We start from the raw sequence: 24,143 nt of genomic DNA on the forward strand, positions 1-24,143 counted from the left end.
TTATACAATTTTAGTATAATTAGTAGTTAAAATATGTGAAAATTTGCAACTTCAAACTCATTTTGCAAAGCCTATGTTGCAGATCGAATCGAGAACTTCGTGTTTATTTTATTCGTCATTCAGTAAAGAATACTTAGATATGCATTGCAATACTCTACGGTGTCTTATTATCTCTTAATCAATGAAAATGCACTAAAATGCAACCAATTTTAGGGGCATTTTTGTCCTGTGATTAATTAGTCAACTTTTGTCGAAAAAGGTTCTTTTTTTACATTTTTGAAATTGTATACATATGATCTTTACATGTTACTTATTTTCCGTTACCTACAATGAACGATTTTACTTAAATCACTTATCAAAGTGTATTGGGGGTCGATTGATCTACGACCCCTCTTCTAACTAATGCAAAATAGCAGAAAACTTTACCACTTTTCAGTTAAAATAGATTGATATTCAAAAACTACATGGATTTATCTATCCATTGAAATATGATATAGCTGTATACCCTCTAGGCAAATTAAAGTTCGAAAAATGCTTAGCCATCCGCATGCTATAATAACAACTAAACTTTGAATATCGTTATATAGATAATATTTTATTTATATATTAGGAAAACCCATTTTTATAATTAGAACACAAAGGGAATAACCCACGCTTAAACATACCAGGAAATGGATCTAAACGACGTGTAAGAATAACCATTAGAATGTCTTAGGCTACTTTATTTATTGTACAGATACACATCATTTGATGTCCGATTGACACAAGGAGCCTGGAGGTGACTTTTGACGTACATGCTACGTGGTACACGAGATATACATGTATGTATTTTGTTGTTCAGATTTCGAAAAATGATTCGTAGGAAATGTTAATTTTGAGACAAAGACAATTTTTTTCTTCTACATGAATAATTATAATCTTACCTCTTGGAGCTGATTTCGTTATATTTAAGGTGTTCAGACAATGAACGTGGCTTTGCATACATGACAAAATAATGCATGACTATGGGAAGCCAAAGTGGACAAAAATTAGCATTTTTTAATATTAAAAAAATGATTTTTTAATATTAAAAAAATGATTTTTTAATATTACAAATTCATTTTCTAATATTACAAATTAGATTTCTTTTATCACAAAACACTTTTTTAATATTAAAAAAGCATTTTTTTATATTAAAAATTAAATTGAATTTCTAATATTAAAAAACTATTCTTCAATTTTAGAAATTGATTTTTTTAATATTAGAAATTAGATTTGTGGTATTCAATGACGATTTTTTAGTATTAGAAAATGTGACTGATTTTCTAATATTACAAATTCATTTTCTAATATTACAAATTCAATTTGTAATATTACAAAATTAAGTTAAAATTCTTATTTGAAAAACCGAGGGGAGTCTGGGATTTTTAATGTTGCAATTTTTTATCATTTTTTTCTGCTCTTCTTAAGACTATTTTTTTTTCAACAGCAATTGATTTATATTTTTTTCAGGAATATGGCAGTGAATATGTTTTTTTGTTTTTGTTTTTTTTTTCATTATTATTATTATTATTATTATTATTATTATAGCTAGTCAAAATCGATAAACAATAAATGGAAAATATTATATAAATATCAACGGAGGACATGTGTAAGTAAAGACTAAGATAATCAGATATTTTATTCTTGTTAAAACCAACTAAAATTAATTAATAGGTTTACATCCCCTCCCGCTCCTAAAAAATGACTTTTTTTTTAAAATGGGGAATTTCAAAATCAGGATTATTTTCATTTCAGTTTCTTGTATTTTGGCACTATAATATACAAATCTTTCAATTCTTGGTGACCAAAATAATGTTTCTTCTCTGAAACTGATGTAGCTGTGGATTTAGAACATGTCTATACACCAAAACGATAAAATTAGGCTAGCAAATATCTGGGAAGGAGTAAAAAATGAAAAATAAAATCCTACCAACCACCCCATATTTATGGTGAGGGTTGGATGAAATTTACTTGGCCGAAACAAGACATGGCTTTGTAGCCAGGAATTGATGAGGAGCTGCTTCGTTTTTCTTAACCATACAGAGCACAAGAAAGTCTGGGACTTGTGCAGGGAAGCAGCCCACGTCACAATCAATTATGCATGGCCAATCTAGAGTCTATAGCCCTTTAGCACCAAATATATCAATTGGGCAAGAAGCAATCTATTAAATTCGTGACTGAATATTATATCTAATTAAAATTCTCGCACACTTATATGGAAAATAAGGGGTGACAGGAGACAACCTTGGAGTATTTCTTGTATGTTCATTGAAGGATGGTAAGAGTGTTTAATTGTGAATGACTTGGCATTTGGTGTTTTTTGTAGAGTACTTGGATAATCTTTACAATTTGACAGGGATTCCACAGTGTCTTATTACCTTCCAAAGTGCATTTCTGTTAACTATGCTAAGGCCTTCTCGAAGTCCACGAAATTTATGTAGAGTGCTGATTGCCATTCGATTTACTCCTCGATGATGACCCTTAATGTGGCAATTTGGTCAATACATGATCGGAATCTGGAGAGTAGCTGAATTCCTCTCCAGTGTTTGGCAGTTGCTCAGGTCGCTCTTTTGAAATCATAATGACGTAACTTAAACTCCACTCTTCAGGGATTTCCACTGTTTCCCAGATGTTATCAAACAGGTCATGCAAGATGCTGTAGGACCCCGTGCTGGTCCGAGTGTTAACAGAATAGGTGAAATACTGGTGCTCGGGCGTTAAACCCCAACAATCAATCAAACAATCAATCAACCAATCGAGATGTTGCAGGCTTTTTGGGGGTTGATCTTCAAGACCTCAGGTGGAAATTTGGTTCTGTCCTTGGGCTTTTCCAGTCCTTATTCGTAGGGCTTTTATGATTTCATCCTTCGAGATTGAGCCAGTATCAACATCAAGGTCTTCTCCAGCAGTTAGATCAGGAGAATCTGATATATCTTCACAATTTAAAAGTGGTCAATCTAGGATTGCTATCACATTGCCAACTTTGTCTTTCACTCGTTTGGATGTGTTAGTCTTTCTACCTGCCAGTTGGCATGTGATGTTGTACGCAGTTTTTGTGTCATTTCTTCCATTGCATTATTTGCTTTTGAAGCGAGCTCGTCGATGTAGGCTCTTTTATCCTGTCTGTTCCTTTCTCTTTACTACCTTCCTAATGCTTATATGTTCGCTCGTCTACCATTCTTTCTGCAATCTTGTCTTGACCTGGTCAAGTTATATCTTAACAGATCTATGCTTCTCAGTTGTCTCGATTGCATCGTCAGATAACCATGGCTTGTATTCCTTCTTTGTGGTGTTATATGTGGATTTTACTCTTTCCAATTGTTTGTCTACTGCGCTCTTCCTTATGTTATACTTTCACCTTCTGGCACGAGACCACAATTAATTTTCAAGTACATTTCAATATACACATTTGAGCAGATTTAAAAAAATCCACCGGCGCAAACTGAATAAAACTTTTCGGGCCTAAAGATATGTACAAACAGGATTTTATATATAAATTGTAGAAAATTTTACCATCATTTTCTGAAATGAATACATGTAACTCGGAGATGAACTGACAATGAACTGAGTTAAAAGTCTTAAATTTTAACCTTCTTCCACTGAACCAAATCACAATTTTAGTCAGAATTGATTAATAAAAAAAATCCCATGTAATTTTAACCTATTTTCTACCAATTAGAGGCAAAATTTCAGCAAATAAGTTGCCAGTAAAAATATGAAAAAAATGAGGAAGGTACCTACTACCAAGGTTGGAACTATATTTGTATATTTATATACAACGAAAACCAAGGGGAATTAATTGTGTTCTCGTACCTTCTAATCTGATCTTGTCTAGTTGCCATGGCTATCTTGATCTTAAATTTAGCCACCACAAGTTGATGATCGGATGCTATACCAGCACGTCGATAAACTCTAACGGCTGTCATGCTCTTTCTCCACCTCCTGGCGACTGTAATGTGGTCTATCTGGTTTCTAGTTTTCATCTCTGGAGATACCCGGGTTGTTTTGTGTATATCCTTGTGAGAGAGTTGGAATGTTGTACCTCCTAGACCATATGGTTCTGGAAGCAAAAATCTGCTTTCTGAGTTCTCCATTTTCGTTGATGTTACCAATTCATTCCTTCCCCGTGATGAGTTTTCTCAATGTGTTATCTTTGCAAACTTTGTCATTCATGTCATCCATTACAATCAAGATGCCCCAAGTGTTGTTGAATGACTGTTACTGTTTGTATCTATGACATAAATCTTGCCACGATAAAACTTTCACTCACAGGATTTCATTCGATGAATGATGATTTGGCCTTCATGTTGAGTGAGATTTCTACTCCATGTTGATGGTTGCCATTCTCGTTTTGTGCTCAAGTGTACAGTAGAGTTTGCCCTGAAGATAGTATTACCGCTCCAGATGATGTTCATCTAACTTTGTCCCAAAATATCAAGATTGTAGCGCTCCATTTCTATTGCAGCCTGGGCAGCTTTTCCCCACGCTCCAGCTTGCTATCATTGAGACAGTCTTAAGGGAGAAAAGTTTCATCGGCGGATGAAAAATTATAGTTATAAATAAGTGAAATCGCACGTATTTTGTAATAGATATACACATATCACAAGTATATTTCAGGAATGTTACATTGGCTTCAGATCATATAATGAAAATATTAATTAGTTTCGTAATTAAATGTAATCTGTAAAAGATGCACGTATAAACAACGGTATATACATGTGATGATTTTATCTTCAACAGATAAAAAGTGTTATGGAGTAATATTTTTGTAGTTAAATTGTAGTCTGCTTTAATTGTGGTTCTAATAGTTGAGAGCATTCAGGGTCATTAATTATATAAGACCAGTGCTTCCGTAACAAATACGAGATCGTGTGTAATGTTGGATAGTATTTTGTTCCAAATGTTAATAACTTTTCATTAATTTTTATTGACTTTTAGTCTGAGAGCACACCCTCTGCTAGTGGGCAGCACAAGCTGTATATTTTTAAGTCGAGTAACTTTTTAATGAATTATAACTTTTGAGATTGTGCATTAGGCACATTGGACTGCTATCAAGTTTTAAGTGTCGTAAGGTTTCACTCTATTCCATTTGGATTTAATTGCACTTTCTCTAAGAAAACTTAGGATTTAGATAACGTATAAGTAAACGTGAGTAGTTCAGGTTCTTATTAGCAATATTAAATAACATTTGAAGTTGATCAAAAGACCCATTAAAGACAATAAAGCCATCATCTCGGAGCTAATTATGTTGTGCTTGTTTGGGAACTTTTTAATCATAAAGTTAATATGTCAGGGCTCGGGACTGTCCTCATTGCACATCGCATTAAGAACTAATTCTGATACAACAAATTATAATATTGGAAGTAAGTTCTCATTGCTCAAAAGTATAGCATAGTCTTCTTTTTTCATTTCAAAGTGAATGTTTTCAGCCGTCTTAATTAGTTCTTTACTGAAAATGCTTGTATACATGCTGGTCATGTCATAAGTACATAAGAAATTTGTTGTCATTTAGAAACGGTAAAAGTTCCGAGCTGTCTGGTACATGAGCATTGAACATGTTGAATGGCAGTTTACGATACATTCACTATTTGTACATGAGAGTCCTCTCGTCTCCTTTACTTTTCTTTTTTTCTACCTACATTTTTGCTATGAAAAACTGAATACAACATTTTTTTTTCACCATTAAGCAACTTCATTTATTTTTTTCTTGCCACAGCAAAAATATTTTTTTCTATTTTTCTTCAAAGTGAAATTAATATTTTTATTCAAAAGTATCCCAGCCCCCTCTCCCCTCAATATATGAATGGTCGGAGCCTAACCTTGTTTTTTTTTTCAAACAAATCCCAACTTCTTCGGTATAAAAATAGTCGGTGCCTAATACTTTAAAACAGAAAAATGAATTCAAATTATAATTATCTACGCTCATCGAATCATGCTTAAAAGTATTCTTAAATGCACAGGTTTTTCTGAGGTCAGAGCGAAAGTTGAGGTAAATAAAACTCTTTCAGTCAAAAGGTGATGACGAACCTTAATCAAGGGAAGATAACTGTACTTATATTGCAGTAAATGTCCCATATTATCTTGAAGTCAGTAGAAAGAAATATCTATTGTTACAAAAATGTTGCTCCCGTTAGAAATTAGGCATGTTCTATTTCGAGTTAACCATGAATAACCATGAAGACGCTATTATATGATTGTTTTGCTCATTTTTTTTCTTACACGTGATTAAAATTTTAACTTCAGAAAAGAAAATCTGCACATGTCAAAGAGAAAACAGCATCATTTGACTAAAAACTCGTGCGAAAATATAGGAACCAAAATGAGTCTCTAGGGGAATGTGTCAACATCAGTTCGAAAGATAAGAGGTTGGATGGCAATTTTTATCGAGTCGCCAGCTCTGTCCGTCCGTCTGTCCGTTCATGTGTCCTTAATTAATTTTATCTGGGCTTAAAATATTGTCTTATTAGGGAGGTGGGTAGACAACATCGAAACGTGTTGTTAAAACTTTTGTCGCTACAGGTGGATTTTACTTGGCATGTAAGGTAGACTACCACTAAACAATGTGTCATTGATCAGGGTGTGTAAGGTTGAATTTGGAAGCTTTTCTAGTTAAAAATTCTAATATGACGTCCTTAAAAGACGTTGATACCACAACTGCGTTTGATTTTCGATTGCTATATGAGCAGCACGCGACTTATTGGGCGTGGCTTGTGTGTGTGTGTGTAAATGACTGCCCGGCTTAAATTACATGTAAACATGCAAACACACGTAACATTCCGATGCATGTGTATTAGCTGTTTTTATTCATTTTTATTCATTTCAGTAGCGTGAATGAACATCAATTTCATTTAAAATGATAAAAAAAATTAGACGTCATGTTTCAGAAAAGTTCTTTCATATTCCGTAAAAATCACTTACACATATGCATGGTAGCACTCCCTACGTGCGCCATCATATATGAAAACAAACAATAACAATTGTCAATAAATGAAACGTTTCAGTGCAGGCATTGTACCTGTCCATGTGTGACCTTATAATGCAAACAATTAGTGTCATATCTAACATCAGTCTACTTAGGCACCATTTTTTTATACTGAGGGGGCCTGGGATTTTCAATGCCCCTAAAAATTTATTTTGCTATTCTAAAAATACTTTTTTTTTTAATAACAAATGAATTACAATTTTTTTTTTTTTTTTGCTAATCATGCAACTACACGATAAACAATAAATAAAAAATATACGAATATCAAGACAAGGCATTAGAAAAGTAAAGATTCAGTTCAATCAGTTTATTTATTCCTGATAAACAAGACATCAGCCGAAAAGCAAAGTCGATAAAATGGCGACGCCAATCTGCAAAAGTCACGTGACACATGACCCCAGAATGGCGATATTTTTCACTGCCAAAACATGCACTGAAAAATCGACTCGTTACAGCTTCATCGATTACATTGGCAAAATTAACCGATATGCTGCGAATCTTTGTTCATTTTACCATTAAAATATAGCAATAAAAAAGCCAAAATATCTCACAGAAGAGATTCTATCAGCTTTTTCCAGACCAACCCCTTGTCAAAAATTCGCCGCCTAGTGAAATAAAAACAACGATATCTCATTTTCTAGATTTTGAAACACTTAGATATTTCACACAACGAAGGACCGACATATTTCTGAGCTGCAGTAAATATTCTTACTTGCGAAGTGGTGTTAAATGCAATTCTGTCAGCTTATTTAAAATTTCGTTTTTGACAGGGGAGACAACTGTGTTCGGAAGTGTCAGTAAAATTCGGAAATAATAATATATATAATTTTAAATACATTCATAAACAGAAACATGTAGGAACACATGCCATGAAATCAATTTGGTACATATGGGACTCTAATGGGTTCTACTTAGGTTTGTTCTCATACAAACTAAAATTAAAAAAAAATTGTTGTTATTTTCGTGGTAGCTTTACCCACTAGCACTGCAAAACTTGATGAAATACTGGTATGGTTTTCAAATTCATTGAGTTTTCACAATTTAGAACACAGAAAAAATTAAATATATTCCATATTAATTTTGTCTGGCAACAAGTTATCAGGAAAAGATCTGTCAGTAGTAAGTATTAAATGTCTATGGCTACATGTACTTGGAGGAAAAATAGAACTCCCTCCCTTGCTTTAGACTATCACCATACCATTCCATGTGTCTAAGATTTTAATCATTGCCACAACACAATTAAAAAAAAATATTGGAAAATACATGTACTGTGCATGTATTTGAAATAATATTTATCTAAAAAGTAAGTATAATGAATCTATAGTTCTACTGATTTGTTGCTGATATAATGTTAGGGTTCAGTTTGGTAGATTTGATATATTTTCAAAACTTGGTAAGTACATATTTGGCGAGATAGCACTTGATTTTGTCACTGAAAGCGACGTGCACATGTCATTTCGGTGGTCTCAAAAGTTTGCAAACAAACGGTGATCCCGACTTTGAAACAGTTAATCCCCTTAGATAGTCAAAGATCATTGGTCAATCTACAGAGAAAACCCCTCTATCTTTGATAATGACGTGTTAAATGCGATCATGTCAGCTTTTTCATTGGGTAATAAAGTAAACAAGGGAAATCTCGTTTTCCGAGAGAGTGATTTTATTTCAATCTCATCGCTCATTGGTCCAATGAATTCACTCCAAAAATAGGTGTAAACAAACATCAACCATTCTTTTCATAAATGATACATGAAATAACCGTTTAAGTTATTTAATCATTAATACTTTAAATGATTTTCTGAGGCATACAAGACTGAAAAATTTCGCGCGGTATTTAAAGCGCCCCCCAATCGGAGTTATCTTCCCATTGTTCAGTGCAGATTGGATCAAAGGAATTCGGGGTCACGGAGGTACTTTGCGGTTCGGCTGCATGGCTTTGTCTGCAGCCAGGAATTGGGTGAGGAGCTGCTCCAACTTGCTTCTTTAATCCACTTCCAACATTGTGGTACTGTCTTATTTATTCAAACTTCTGATAATTTGGTTCTAATAAAACTATATACCGGTACCTGTCGTGTTCTTGCAATTACTACTGCACGGAGTTTTATCTCTGTCTTCATTTTGGAACCAGTCTTTGATGCCTTCTTCCAAAGTTACAGAGTTGGAGCTAAAATAAGCCGTTGAGTTTTCTAATTTGATTACATCTTAGATAAATACAAACGTGTCATTAAGTTTATTGTATGCTTGATGTAATACAACATTTTTATTGGAAAATGAAGGCAATGCATCAAAAGCATAATTGTTTTAAACATCTTAAAACCAGTGACAAAAGGGTGTATAGTATATAGGAATTTTTTCACAATGATACATTTCTAGAATGCCAAAGAAGATAATTATGGCGAACTGAACATGTGTTTGTTTGTTGGGGTTTAACGTTCGAGCAGCAATATTTCAGCTATAGTCAGACGATGAACATGAAATTGATGATAAATGGACATGAAATGATGATGATGAAATGAAAAAGGGATGGGACACAAGGACAATGGGGTCGACAAATTTTGATTGCCACTGGAAATAGGGAGAGGTGGGTAGGGTCGGGCAATTTAGCCTCCTGTGGCGGAGCCCTATGGTTCCTACTCCGGGAGAATACCACAGTAGGGTTCTTTAACGTGCGAGGAACGTGGCATCTTTTCCAACAGGGTGCACCATTATGGCTTGCGGTCAGGTTTTCCGTTTTATAGCCTGACAACCCCAGCATGTAACACGCCAGGGGTACCCCATTCCACCACCTGGGCATACACCGCAGTTGCTCTATGGACAGAGCTCCCTAGCCCCCGGCTATGGTTCTGAGCACTATTTAGTCGCCTTTTACGACAAGCTTAGCGCTGCTGCAGGCCTATGCTTTTAACACCCGGACCTGCACGGGGCAACTGAACATGTGCAATTCAACATTGTATTGACTTTTTTTTATTTATTTATTAATTAACAAACAATTGTAAAATAATCGTCACACAGACCACAGTTTCCCTATACGTGTTATTTTCCTTTGTTTCTCTCTGTTTTGATGTGTCAATGTTTCAAAGGTCTTTTTGGTATTTATACTGTCGGTAATGTAATTGTCACAGTCATCATCCTTTCATACTGCTACTAACAAATAACTCAAATGAGAAAATTGTAAACGATCCATACATTCACGGTTCATTAAGATCCATGTCATAATATGTTTGTATATATTTATTTCCAGTTGAAAAGTCTAATAACACCACGTGAATAATACATATCCCATTTTACATTAAATCTTACATTTTTGACAAATACAAATAGGGTGGCAAAACCGAGTTCCCTATTTCCGCTATCGCTACAGTGGTGTATTACATATTTTTACTATTTTTATGGTATTTATATTATATATATATGATCTTGCACCGATTTAGCATATATTCTGAGGAGTTTAATAGTAATACTTTTAATTAATATTTCGGTATAAAGCACAATAAAGATATACATATTCAATACAGTGAATGTTTATATTTACAAAGTTCAATATTTAGAACGTCCAGTGAGGACGACTTCGTGGCTTTTTTATCAAATCATAATTTAAAGTAGGAAAAAGGTGCGTTTATAATAAGTTAGAAGGCTATGCAAGCAATTTACTATACATGTATATTGATAAAGAATGAAAGAGTAATCGAGGGAACCAAGGTTATAGCGGTAATCAAAGGAATGCAATCCAGGGACAAAGACTAGGCATGAAAAACAGATATACACTACAAATAACAGAAAGTAACTAAAATCATACATACATAGTAACAAAAGCAAATGAGCAACTCGGACTCCACTAAAAACTGGGAGCATGGACCAGGTGCACCGGTAGGGTAAACGTCCTCTGCTTTTCTAGAAACACCGGCCGAGTTGCTCATAAAAAGTCAAGTCCGGGGTAGACAAACGAGGAAAGGAAAACTATGACCCGTTGAATAAATCGGTTTTTATGGTGCAGATGGATACACCATAACGATCCACCAGTTCATGATGACGACCATAAAACGTCTGTAATGATGACTTCAATCTTGTAGCAACATAACCCTTTTCCAGAAGCATATTTGTTAAGAGTTCTAGCGCGATACAAAAAATCTGCGTAGTTTCGGCAAGCTCGGGCATAATGTATGAGTTTTTATATACGCAGGTGCTGAAGGGATGTTGCCACAGATGAAAGGAAAGTTGACAATTCTGAATGAAGAGTCATCATGTTTGTCGTAAAGTTTGGTCAATCGTTTTCCATTACCATCGATTTATATGTGTAGGTCAAGATATGAGGCTGACCTTACAGTGTCTGTAGTATCCATTATCTCAAGTTCTTTGGGGTAGATGCGATGTATCAAATCCCCAAAATTAGGATTGTTTAAAGATAATACGTCATCTGTATAGCGGAAACTGAGATTAAAGGATCTAGCCAAATGATATTCTTTCCGGATCAAATCAGCTATAAAGTCAACCTCATAAGAGTGGAGGAATAGGTCAGCAAGCAAAAGAGCACAATTTGTTCCCATTGGAATGCCGACCGTTTGTTGAAAAACACGTCCACCACACTGGATAAATATATTGTCGATTAAAAATGAACATATTTGAAAATGTTCAATACAGATATGTGTAAGTATGAAAATGTTATGGAACTACCCAGTTCAAATATTTATTTAACCGTGTGCAGCAAAACACATAATCAAGAACAGTGTTATAAAAAAAGAGAGATATAATATACTTACATTTTGACAGCACAATTATACCATATAAATGTTTTGTGGATCATAGAAACATAAAATACGGCATCAGATCTGGAGATAATTTATTTGTTCAAAGAGCATTAATACATACGTACCTCCAGTTTCTTGTGTTGCTTGGAAAAACATAGTCTAGAGTACCTTGCATGGCATTCATTGTTTTCTAGTCATTTAACAGTTATAAAGTTAATATTTGGTTGTCTTCATAATTATGCAAATAATAGTGTTAGGATCCCGCATCAAGGATGCGCATGCCCTGTATTTTTCACTTTGTCTGTCTGTATGTCCGTCAACATTATTTTTTGTCAATGTTTTTTTAAAAGTCAGAAACAACTTAACACACAGCTATGATATTTTACACAGTTGTTTATCGTGAAATGAAGATGTGCATATCCCATTTTGCATTAGGTCAAATATTTTTTGGAGTAAGGGGACTTACATGTAGGCCGGTGAGGCTTTGGATCTTGATATTCATTTAGTTGCACATTATAACATTCTAAATTTTGCGACTATAAACCGTAAAAATCCATTTTTGATATCAAAAAAATATATATCATACTTCTTCATACATAATTTAATATTATGAATGACAGTTTATAATATATTCATTGTATGTATATGCTATTCCTGTTCTTTTCTGGTTTTCTTCTACTACCTACGACATTTTTTACCATTGTGAATCTTCTTTTTTTTCTTGCCACAGCAAAATTGATATTTTTTCACTCCAAAGTGTAGTTAATGATTTATTTCGATTCTAATATGACAAGTTTCTTCATATTTTTGAATTGACGCAGTCTATGTGTTGCACGAAATGTTTGTCATGTGTTTATCACTTTTTTACAATGGCTGCGGTCTAAAGAGCTTTGATGTTTGTTTGTTTGTTGGGGTTTAACGTCCGAGCAGCAATATTTCAGCTATATTCAGACGAACTAAAGAGCTTTGAAACACGTCATATAAGATCTTTTTTAAATGTAACAAAGCATGCTTGTCACATTTTAAATTTTATATGTATGCTTTTGTAATTGGTGTATGGAAGGGTCACTTCAAACAACGTGTCGTATACCATAGAATGACCAGACATCATTTAAGATACAGATTCTCTCGTAGGATGTCTAGTTTTATATGTAATATTTTGTTTACAAATTACCAAATGCAATCTTAATGGTTATAAATAGGTCCATTTACAATAAACAGGTACTCCTAAATTCAGTACGAATAGCTGTCAAATGTTACTTGCGTTATATGTGTGTGTTTATTTTTTGTAAGTTGCAGCAGTCTAACAAATTGTAAAATATGTCCGACATGTCTGGTGCTACATATGCTGGAGATGTTGAAACCGACTCAGTGCCTTTCGAGATGGATGCAAATACAGGTATTGCCTATTTTCATGAATTGCATAAAAATGTGGCATTATTATTTTTTCTATTCAAATCTGCAATATCCAGCTCTTCCACCTTACATGTATTTGTGAAATTAATTACCATGATGGAGTGTAACGGAGGCGTTTACAAAAAAAAATATTTGCTCAAATTCATGTTTTTGATATCACAATATCTGAATGAGTTCAGAGAGAGTAAACTCCGGGCTTGGTTTGATACTCAATTTAATTATATTGCGTATTTTATACATTTGTATTGCACGCTTGGCGTTTTGATTAAGAGTGATATTGCACTGTTGACGTCGGCTGTCTACATTCACGATAAAATTGTTTTCTGCGGCAAAATCATCAGAGCACTGGATAGTAATTGGTTAATTACCTAAATTTCTTTCTAAAATCGTGATGAAAAGAAACTAACTGTGTGTTATATTCTTAATATGGAACACTTAAAAGAGATATCGACCTCCGCCATCGGTCTATGTCTCTTTTAAAGTGCTTGTTATGGCATCACTGAGCTGCCATAATTGTATAGAATTAAACACGTTTTTAGATGAAAGCGAGCTTACAGTTGGGTACTATGACGGTTTTATTTGGTATCATGAAGATGATTTGAAGGAAGCTTACAACTTTCTACAATCTGTGCGTGATATTGAACTTAAGAACAAGAAAAAAGTTAAAATTGCGATGTATGATGGCGAGGAGTTTGTGTCTTTAGGTGGAAGTGAATTTCAGAGGTTAGACAAAACATTTGAACGATGCACTTTCTGTTTTATATTTCTGTCCAAGACATTCATTAAAGACAAATGGAGCAAACTTATTGCGGATTCCCTTCTTATGAAAACTATTTACAGCGATGAGAAACAGTGGTGTGTTCTTCCGGTAATTACAGCACCTAGAGCAAAACTTGGCTTTGAAATTCCACTTGGATTGAACGCACTTCGAGAGGTGAAATTCTTTACAGAAAATAGACAATTTATTCCATGTTTACAAGCGCTGTTTAATGATAGGGTTCATGAAAGAGAAATGAAGGAACGAAAAAATCAAAATAAACTTGCATTTCAACAAGAACGAAGGCTTTCAAAATCAATTGCAGCATGCAATATTAAAGATGGAGAAAGAAAGCCCATCTCAACGTCAACTATACTTCAAGAACCAAACGCCCACAACGATCTTGAAGTTGATGGTGTTCAGGATAAAGCAGATTTACCAATTGCCAATGATATTCAAATCGTACAACCTGTCAAAACCAATGCCAAAGGTGGGTTAATCATTGTAATTGTTATAATACTTCTTCCTTGCCAAAATATGAACACGAGCATCGAAGAACGCCTAGATTTATCGTGTGTATCGCACATAAGAAAATTTTTACACAGGGAACAATTTTCTCATGTGCGGTACACTTGATAAATCTAGGCGTTCTTCGATGCTCGTGATCATATTTTGGTTATTCACTTTTTCAAATTAACTCTTTCCAATTAATTGCCTATTAATATCTGTATACAATACTCCGTGTTAATTAGTGTGTTATTTTGACGTTTGTTAGGGATGGAGATGTGTTCGAAGTTGGTATATAATCTGATAGTTAGGATACTTGACTTGACTATCAACCAATGGGACCAATCCCGTATTCACTGCTGGAAAATTGTTAAGCCACGTGTAATGGCTACAAAACTAATTTTGTTATAATTTTACAGTTTAACTAAGTTGTAAATATCATATTCAAGCTAAAATGCCACCAAATATATTCCTGTTACGATCCTGTAAAATTGATCGTAAGTAATGACGTCATAAACTAAAATAGCATTGTGACGTCATGATTTACGATCAATTTCATACTAACGACTTTTTGTGAAACCGACGCCAGGTGGTTGAACGAGGTAACCCTGGCACGTTATATGCCGGGGTCGTCAGGCCGTAATACGGAATACCTGACCGCAGACCGTAGTGGTGCACCGTCTAGGGAAAGATTCCACGTTCCTCGCACGATAAAGAACTCTGCTGTGGTATTCGACAGGAGTAACAACCTTAAACACCAGTAATCAATATATCAATCTTAATTAAAGCTATAAATGCAATGTGATCAAATGAAAATCAGTCGGCAAAGCTTTATTCATCTGCATGAATATTTTCAAATTTGTTATTTAGGCTGCTTCCAGAAAAAAGTTGATGATACAGACCACATGAGAAACGTCAGATTAATAGCAGAGGCTTCAAAATCAGTTGGGTTTATAAGTGGTCCTGGGTATTCTGGAACAGGTTTCAGAGTTGGATCTAAGTATTTAGCAACAGCTCGCCATGTTATTGTAGATATTGCAGGTGATTTTGTATTTAATTCATTCAAACTTTTTTTATTTATCTTTAGCTCTCCACATTTTTTATTGCTTTTCAGTTTTTTTTTATCTGTTGCTGTGTGTCGTCTTGGTACTTTGACTATATAAGATATTTATTCTTTGAACCATGATTATCCCTATTTTCAAATTGTTAAGACTTCTGTTTTATGTTTTATTCTTTTTAATAGGGAACGGCAGCGAAATCGATGAACAAAAGTTGCGGTTAAAAGATCGTTATGTGCAGTTTGAATACTTACGTCCAAATGAAAATCCACATGATGTCACCAAAAACGTGTTTTACTTTCAAAGGGTCATATATGAAAGTAAACGTCTCGATACAACTATTTTGGAGATGAAGAGTGAAGGAGAGGAATTTCCACCACCCATTCCTATGATCTCGGGACTGAAGGAGAAGAATAGTGTCTACATCATTAGTCATAATAAAGGGCTTCCCCAAACATTAGATCCAAAAATAGAATTTTACAAGTTAAACCCAGATGATGTTCCCAATTCTCTAGAATGGGCCAGAAAAATGGGCATACACATTGAACGTGAATATGAAAATATCGAAGATACCAGTAAAGTACTTTTTCATTGTATATCATCAAAAGGAGCTTCTGGTGCACTGGGTGTAATGATAGACCAAGAGTTAAATGTACCTCAAGGGGTTCTGATGCTACTCAGGGGATACCCAGATTTTTTATATGGCAATCAATCGTTTAGTGACGAAGACAAATCAAACTTTCTAATAGTAGAACAAGGTGTTTTATTATCCAGTGTTTATTCTGATATGAATTCCAAAGAAGAGTTTAAATACATTGTTGATGACATCAATTTTTCGCTCAAAACTCATGAAACAGTATAGACTAAATTAAAATGGCAGTTGTAGTAATTTGCAAAGATTCTCTGGATTGTGGGTACTTACAAAATATTAGAAAGTAACAGAGTAAATATGTAGGTGCTTCTGGTCTCTATTCGATCAAAGGTTGATTAGGGGTACCCAAAAGGCAAACTCCTAGATAGCAATACGGAAATCGTATTTGAATCGGATTGGAGATTGATAATATATTTTGTAACCACAACCTTTACTCCTTTTCTTAATGAAATTCATGGAAATTTCATAATAGCTTTATCCCATTTATCTTCAGTATACTCTAATAGTTCGGGGGTTGTGAGTTGAACCATTTAGGAATAAGCTAAGGATCAAAAGGGGTCAAGAAACTCATTTTCCTGATAACTGATACATTGAGGAGGAATGTGTTCTTTTTCCTTTAAATTGGTTCATAGGTTGCTTTACTAGTACTTCAAAAAGAAGGTTGTGATTGGTTTAAGGTGTTATTGCATGACGTGTTTTTGAATTAGGGATCAAAAACAAACATTATCTTTGTTTTATGACAAAAACTTGAGTAAAAATGTTTGGATCTCTATGAAGTTTTCCTAAAATTTTGTATGAATTGATTATTGATTTTTCTGATTAGAATTATGACCACTTTAATTCTTGTCAAAAGCTTATACTAAGTCTTATATCTTTATAATCTAAATTCAGAGCTGTATCCTGTTTGAATGATGTGTCCATACTGTCCGAACTTTCTTGGGTCATGTCAAGCTGGGCCCTAGTATCTTAAGAACTATGAGTTCTTCTATTTGTTGAGCTTTATATATGAGGAATGTGTATGTATTTTTGCACCTAGTGTTTTGTTTTCCAATTTAAATTACAAAAGTACATTAAAACTTATTGAAATAACAAGAAATAAAGTAACAATAAATGATTTTAAAACTTTTTATCATATTGAAGAAATCTGGTGTGAACTCCATTAAAAAGTATCTAGAATGACTTCACAATATATTTTTGATAAAATATACTATTGTAAGGATGTTCTCTGAGCATGTTTAGCCATTTTTGTCAGATTCCCGGACTCCTCTGGTTTTATCCATTTCTAGCATAAATATTTTTGCCCACCTTTCTTTTCATGATTTCATGAAACACACCTTGAAATGTTGTTTTTAGAATTTGTTATGCAATCCTTGCTATTTCTTTGGGGTTTTAATAGATAAAACCTACTAAGACTGAACCTTTTGATAATCTTTCTCCCGCCAAAATTTCAAAAATTTCAAACAAGAGCACACAGACCCAACATTTTTTTTTCTACTTATATTCTTCTATCAGGAAAGATCTAAAAAGATTTCACACCTCTTTGAAATCCTTGTTACTCTTAAACAGAGCAGATACCATCCTTTATAAAGAAAGTAATGGGATGTGGTATTTTTTACCAGTTATAGCTGTGGGTAAATACTTATTTTGATATTTCATTTGACTTTGAATGTTGATGGATTTCAGTTCAAACAATAAAAATTTTTGAGAGACTTTATAGCAAATATGGCTTTTGCTGGACTTCCTATGCCAAAATATGATGTCATGCAGACATTTAGCAAAGATTCTAAAATGTATTCAGCGAATTATCATACTTTTGTGTGTGAACTATATGTATCATTGTATCAAAAAATGTTTCCATATACTTACATATAAAAGAAGGGCATGCCAGTTATTTAATTTGTCAAATATTCGTCCAGCAAATAAAATTCCAAACATTAATTCTTGTATCAGACTTATAATTATGTTTTAAGAATGGTGTGATGTTTTCTCTCAATGATTAGACAGGGGAAAGCAATGAAAGGCATTAACTGTTAAAGATTCATCTGCCTGACCATCATAAAAACGGTGTTGATAAAAAAAAATGAACCAAATGATATCTTAGATCTGAATTTATTTTAAAAGATAAACCATATTAAATAATAGCACAAACCAAGCATTCACCACACACAATTAAAGCCACCATTGGAATGTTACATACATAATTAACTGCTAGTAAGATCCAACTGACTAGTCACCAAATGTCATAGTACAAACAGATTTATAAATATTTGTGTCTGGTTGAGAAGCATTTGGAGGTAAAAAATATTCTGAAAAAAATGTGCAACTTCATTTTTTAAATGTTGTATAGAACCAGTAAATGTTGTAATAATTATAAAAATGCAATTTCTATTTAAGAGGAATCTCACTTATCTTGCTTTTCTTTTGAAAATTACTTGTTAATTTATGTACATGAAACCTTAGTACATTGTACTTTTATTGTGACAGTATTATTTTTGATTTTCAAAATGTTTTTTTTTTTTAAGACAACCTCACAGTTTTGTTTTGCAGTGCTCTATTTGTTTTTGTATATACTGTTTTACAATATTTACATCATTATACATGTACTGAAATCCAATTACCAGTAGACTTATTTCAAATGGTTTACTTGTATACAATATAATAAAACAGAATCTAACTAAACTGTGTGTTTCCATATTATATACACGCTTCTTACTAAGTACACAGAAATGTTATCCATGGTTCAAGTTATGGGAAATTGAACATTTATGAACTAATTCTTCATTAATACTACACTACATTATAATAGAATTTTAAATACCACAAGGTTTCATTTCATCATTCCAAGATATATCTAGATCTTAAGGTAAATAGTGAAGTCCAGATCAAAGGTTTAAATTAGCATTAGTCCGAGATCTGAGACCCTCAAGTTCTGATGCAGGACCTTTAAAATATCATTTATCTAGGTCCTGTACCTACATTTACTATAATTAAGAACTTTCCATTTTCTTTTAAAGGGTGTCTCATTTAGAATAAAAAAGATATCCAGGGCCTTTCACACTGGAAGTAAGTTTGAACGCTTGCCGATGTGATATAAATCTCTATGTATCAACAACACAAGTCTTCATATAAACAATACATGTAGTAAAAACAACAGACAAAAACCCAAACATTCAATAATATCTATATAAAACAGTTAGTGACTGGCCAGGGACATCAACATTCATGCCTCACACTCATTAAGACTAGAATATAGTATATCACAAAATTAGGTCACATGAAATATCAATGGGTGATTAATGACAGAGAAATCATGTCAATTTTATTTACTATTCCTTTGTTTTTGAATCAAAGAAAATTAGATTTTAAAATCATAAGAATGATTTAAAATAAGCTTTATAAATGGGCTACATGAAACATCCAGAACGAAAAAAATCTAATACATGATATTTTCATTTGAAATCCAAAATGAACTACTTTAAATAATTCTATCTCCCCTCAGATACAAGATCAAAGAGTAAAATATCTTGTTAATATTTTATCTCCTTTTACACATTTTTGTACCAACAGAAAGGGATCAGTTGTCAAAGTGCCAATTAGAATAATAAATTTTATTCTATTTTCATGAAACAGGTGACAAAGGCACTGACCATTTTATAAGCAAGGGGGATCTTATTGAAAAAAAAAATATTTTCCTAATTTAATTTTTTTTTTATTCATCCATTGAAAAAAATACAAATACAAAACCATGTAATGTTTCTCTATCTCCCCCATTACATTACAAGACAAATTTTCAAATGCAATATTGATTTAAGTAGCTGCTGTAACATAAATAAAAATTCTGCATATGCACAATTATTTTTTATCCAACATTAAATCCCAGCCCTAACCCCTGGACAAAAATGATCAGTGCCTAAATACCTCTTGCATTTGACAATTTATTTTAGTTTAGAAAATACCAGTCATTGCTATTTTTTTCTTATTAGAGTAATCTTAAACATTGGAGTATCATTTACTATGCTTTAGTAAACAGATAACAAGGTGGGTTATAAAAAGTATAAATCTGAAGAATCACATGAAATAGATAACTGATTTACATTTATGATATTGTAATTTTTGAAATAATAGACTTTCATGGTATATATGTGTAAAGAACTTGTACACTATAATACATGTACTGAATAATAATATATTATTGCAAATATTCTAGCACTACCAGAAATAAATAAAATACATGCTAGCAAAATAGTAGATATAATTACTTCTGATAATAATTATAATTTTATATAGACTGTACCTATTTAGAATTTGTTAAAGTAAATAGAGACACAAGGAATGCCCCAATATTTTAACAACCTATTATACATGTACATATTTTACATGATCCACTAAAAAGTAAAGGTACAATTTTTTACATCTCTTTTTTTGTCTTGAAATCATGCAATCTATAAGACACTAGGAATGGTATTATACCTTTAAGAGACTGTCTACGGTATGTAAAACTAAGGCAGGTCCTAGAATATGGGGGGCATAGGGTAAATTTTATCCAACTGAATTTTTTGTTGCAATGTAATGTATATTACATATGTATGTCAAATAAGACAAAGTTTATTTTAAATCAACGATGGATGGCTCAGAAAATCCATTTAAAGTTACCTAACAAAGCAACAAAATTTTGCTCAAATGAAAGAGTTATCTCCCTTTCTTCAACAAATTCCAATGCTTCCTATGTAATTTATTTCTCTTTAATCGTTGAAGTTAATCAAAAACCAACATACAACTTTGAGAAAGGATGCATTTGTGGTATGAAATGGGTGAAAAATTTTGAAAACAAAATTTGTCATGTACCACTCACTGCCTGGTTTTTACATGGACACCCTCTTAATACCTTATGGTAATGTTTTAATTCAGTTTCTACTGTTTGTAATCTATAGTCAGCCAGATCCATAAAAAAACTTTCCCATGTTATTTTAATATAGAACCTCAGGTTATTAACAAATCAGAAGATTGGTGTCTAAATTATCTGAACATTACACTGTTTTATGTTATTATAAAAGTATATGGAAATTGTTAGTGTTAAAGAAAATGTCCCACAATTGTGTATCACAATTTTTTTTTCTTCTATAGCAATGGTATAATTAAATACACCATTTCAAAATCAAAAATATCAAATGATTTCACTAAACAATGGAAACTAATATTCAGATAAAATATTTTCATAGTATATTGCACTAAACACATATTAAAGTCCCTCGTTTCTGTATATGTATCACTGATATCTTCTTTTTCCCTATTAATAGTTAATATACAATTTCATTTTAACTCATATCCAAAAGTTAGATCCCTAGGCACAGAAAAAAAATTAGTCTGTAAAATCAATCTCTATAATAGCAACTGCATCTTACTGCAAAGATGTACTAGCACAACTGGCCAAATAATTAATAGTACACGAAATAGGACTTTTTATATAAAATATGGTGCAGTGTTCTGGAATTCCACTTTCACTTAACCAGGGAAGTGTCAACCTGAGCAAGTGCAAAGTTAATGCAAGAAAATTGTTCATTTTGTTCCACTTCCCCTTTGGCAAGTAGAAAACTTGAATTTCAGAGAAGATTAAAAAATAGGAAAACACTGTAATGAAAGATACATATGGATGCATTTTTACAAATGTTTATCCTATTCTTTTACTTGAGAAAAAATGTCAATAGGTCTATATATTAACTCAGAAATGTTTCAATAGGTCTATATATTAACTCAGAAATGTAGTAAGAATGCCATGTAGAAGCTACTAAATTTTGTCAAATGCTTACTCATCTTATCACATCATGTTAAGCAGTTGAAATTATTTTTTATTGCTCTAAAATTGTAAGCATGTCAAGTTTCATTTGACATCCCCCCACCCATTTATAGAATTTCCAATATTGCAATAATAAAAATTCAAAAGTATATTTTATAATAAATTACATTTGTTAAACAACAGACTAATACAATACTCTGCTTATTAATGAACATTACATGTATGTATTTGCAATGAGGGTCTGAATTCACACACATTTTTTTTAACATTCCACAGCTGTAAACATAAAAATCACAAAAAAATTTGGCAGTTCTTCAACCAATCAATATCACGAGCTTTGAATGATGCCATTTCAACGAAAAAGACACAAAACGAACAAAAAACACTCAACATAAACACAAAACATATAACATTCATCATATTTGGCATTAAGTGTCAGTCCCTGTGAGAATCAGGCAGTAAGTGAAAAACAGACAAGATTTTCCACATCATGAAACTGAAAATGAACATTTCATGGGCAGATACCTCTGTCAAAACCTATTTCTAACATTCTATTGAAAAATTTCTGAGTAAAGCCAGTGAAGCAGAGATCAAATAATGGTCTTTTCAAACAGAGAAAGCATCCTTGTGTGATATTTTATTGTCAGATCGGTGGGGTTCCGTTTTTTTTTCCCATTTTTGCCCGATTCTTACAAACACTTACACTTAAATATATTTGTCAAGTATCAATGCATTGTAGAATTAAAAAGGAATTTCCATGTCCAGTGAAAGTACTGTCTAAAGGTAAGGTATATGTTGTGTCATAGCAAGAATAGGTTAAAAAATATTTTAAACCATAAAGTTTGACCTTACAATATTGACAACAATGGATGTCAATACTTTCATGATGTATACACATGTAAGTGACATTTGATCATGTCTGTAATGAACTGCAGAAAAGTTAATGGAATCAATACTGAAAAAATGGCAGTTGTTTCATCACGAAAAAAAAATCAACCAATCTGAAGAATGTACATGAGATTTCAAGCTGTATGTTGTACAACATGTTTTCACAAATTCCAGATCATTTTCTTAACTCATGGAGGTCTGATAAACTATTAGGTAAATTATCGTTAAGAATACTATGAACCATGATTCATTGGTTTGTGTAAGAAAAGACATATCATTTTGAATTTATGAGAAAAAAATTTAATGTAAATTTTAAATATTCCTTTGAAAACTATTGTCAACATTAAGTTTTAATACAGACATGTCTTTTTTTTTACAGGGTCCTATAGTTATCTCCCCATAGATCATGAGATGTTTCCAATATGCATTTTTAATCTTAGTTTTCAGAGATACAAGGGATAGCACTTGAAGCAACCCAGCCACAAAATTAGCATCAAATTACTAAAAAAAAACAACAACAAAAAACAGTAGTATTACTGGCTAAACTGCATGTTTGACATTTATTGCACTCAAATTTAAAGTAATCTCTGATAGGATAAACTCATTGGGCAATCACAATAACACTGGCAATACATGTCAATAGCTTAATAATACTTTAAAAACAGGCAAGTAAACATCTTACAAACCTTTAAACTAGAGATATCATCTTTTCAGTATAGCCTGATTATAAGAAATAAATTAAAACATTCTCCTGGTAAATGTGTTTTAAAATAATATAAGTAAGCGAAATAAGCAGGATTAAAAATCCCTGAAAGTAACCATTACGATTGGTAAAATTCCTTATCAAACCTCCATGACACAGTGAAAGATACAATACATGAAAAAAAAAACAGATCAGCATGTACTACAAATAATGGGGTGCTTCTTGTCCAGTCAGTAGTCTAAATATAGATGTTGGCATTGTCTTCATGTGAATCTGAAAGTAGAATTAGCTTTATTGTATTGTTTTCTTAAAAAAAAACTGCTTCAAATAGATTGTATCTCATTCATATTTTTTCAGAAGAATAGTCATCCTGTACACTGTACATTCTAGCAGATATTTTTATTTCCAACTGAGGTAGTTTTAATCATAATATTATAATGACAAGTCACTGAGAGGCAGGCCTTTCATTAAGAGGCGGTACCAGGTACTTTTACCCTTCTAAACTACTGAAAGATACCTCCAGAATTTTTAAATTTCATACTTTTTTATTACACAAAATGATGAAAACTATCCCTCTCCTACAAAACCAAAGGTACCTGCATTGCAAAAAAATAATGAAACCC

General features: G+C 32.7%; 2 protein-coding genes across 16 annotated transcripts in view; one reads left to right on the forward strand and one right to left on the reverse strand.

Moving 5' to 3' along the window:
* Positions 1–632: 632 nt before the first annotated feature.
* On the forward strand, positions 633–18,814 carry LOC148621927 (uncharacterized). Of its 6 annotated transcripts, none has more exons than XM_088576799.1 (5): positions 633–821; positions 13,039–13,144; positions 13,701–14,408; positions 15,296–15,466; positions 15,669–18,814. In XM_088576799.1, the coding sequence occupies exons 2-5, from the start codon at positions 13,066–13,068 to the stop codon at positions 16,343–16,345; spliced, it is 1,635 nt and encodes a 544-aa protein (XP_088432925.1). In that variant the 5' UTR covers positions 633–821; positions 13,039–13,065; the 3' UTR covers positions 16,346–18,814. The 6 variants fall into 6 exon arrangements, with proteins under 6 accessions (XP_088432925.1, XP_088432921.1, XP_088432927.1 ...); XM_088576795.1 differs by having other exon boundaries at positions 641–821; positions 13,045–13,144; XM_088576798.1 differs by having other exon boundaries at positions 668–688; positions 13,045–13,144.
* The window catches only part of LOC148621928 (uncharacterized), a 74,371-nt gene continuing 68,456 nt past the window's right edge, over positions 18,229–24,143 (reverse strand). For all 10 annotated transcript variants that reach the window (XM_088576793.1, XM_088576786.1, XM_088576794.1 and 7 more), the window contains one exon: positions 18,229–23,793. In XM_088576793.1, the coding sequence (XP_088432919.1) occupies positions 23,722–23,793 (72 nt within the window). In that variant the 3' untranslated portion in view covers positions 18,229–23,721. The remainder of the gene's footprint in view (positions 23,794–24,143) is intronic.

Source organism: Perna viridis, chromosome 3 (assembly GCF_037379345.1).
Source record: "Perna viridis isolate PV_CMFRI_1.1 ecotype Kerala chromosome 3, ASM3737934v1, whole genome shotgun sequence".
In the NCBI taxonomy this organism is placed as follows: domain Eukaryota; kingdom Metazoa; phylum Mollusca; class Bivalvia; order Mytilida; family Mytilidae; genus Perna; species Perna viridis.

Bases quoted from the DNA above. Each gene is read 5' to 3' on its own strand.
- LOC148621927 (XM_088576799.1), top strand. From the start codon at position 13,066: ATGTCCGACATGTCTGGTGCTACATATGCTGGAGATGTTGAAACCGAC. The intron at 14,409-15,295 runs GTGGGTTAATCA...TTTGTTATTTAG, and splicing joins TGTCAAAACCAATGCCAAAG to GCTGCTTCCAGAAAAAAGTT. The intron at 15,467-15,668 runs GTGATTTTGTAT...TCTTTTTAATAG, and splicing joins TGTTATTGTAGATATTGCAG to GGAACGGCAGCGAAATCGAT.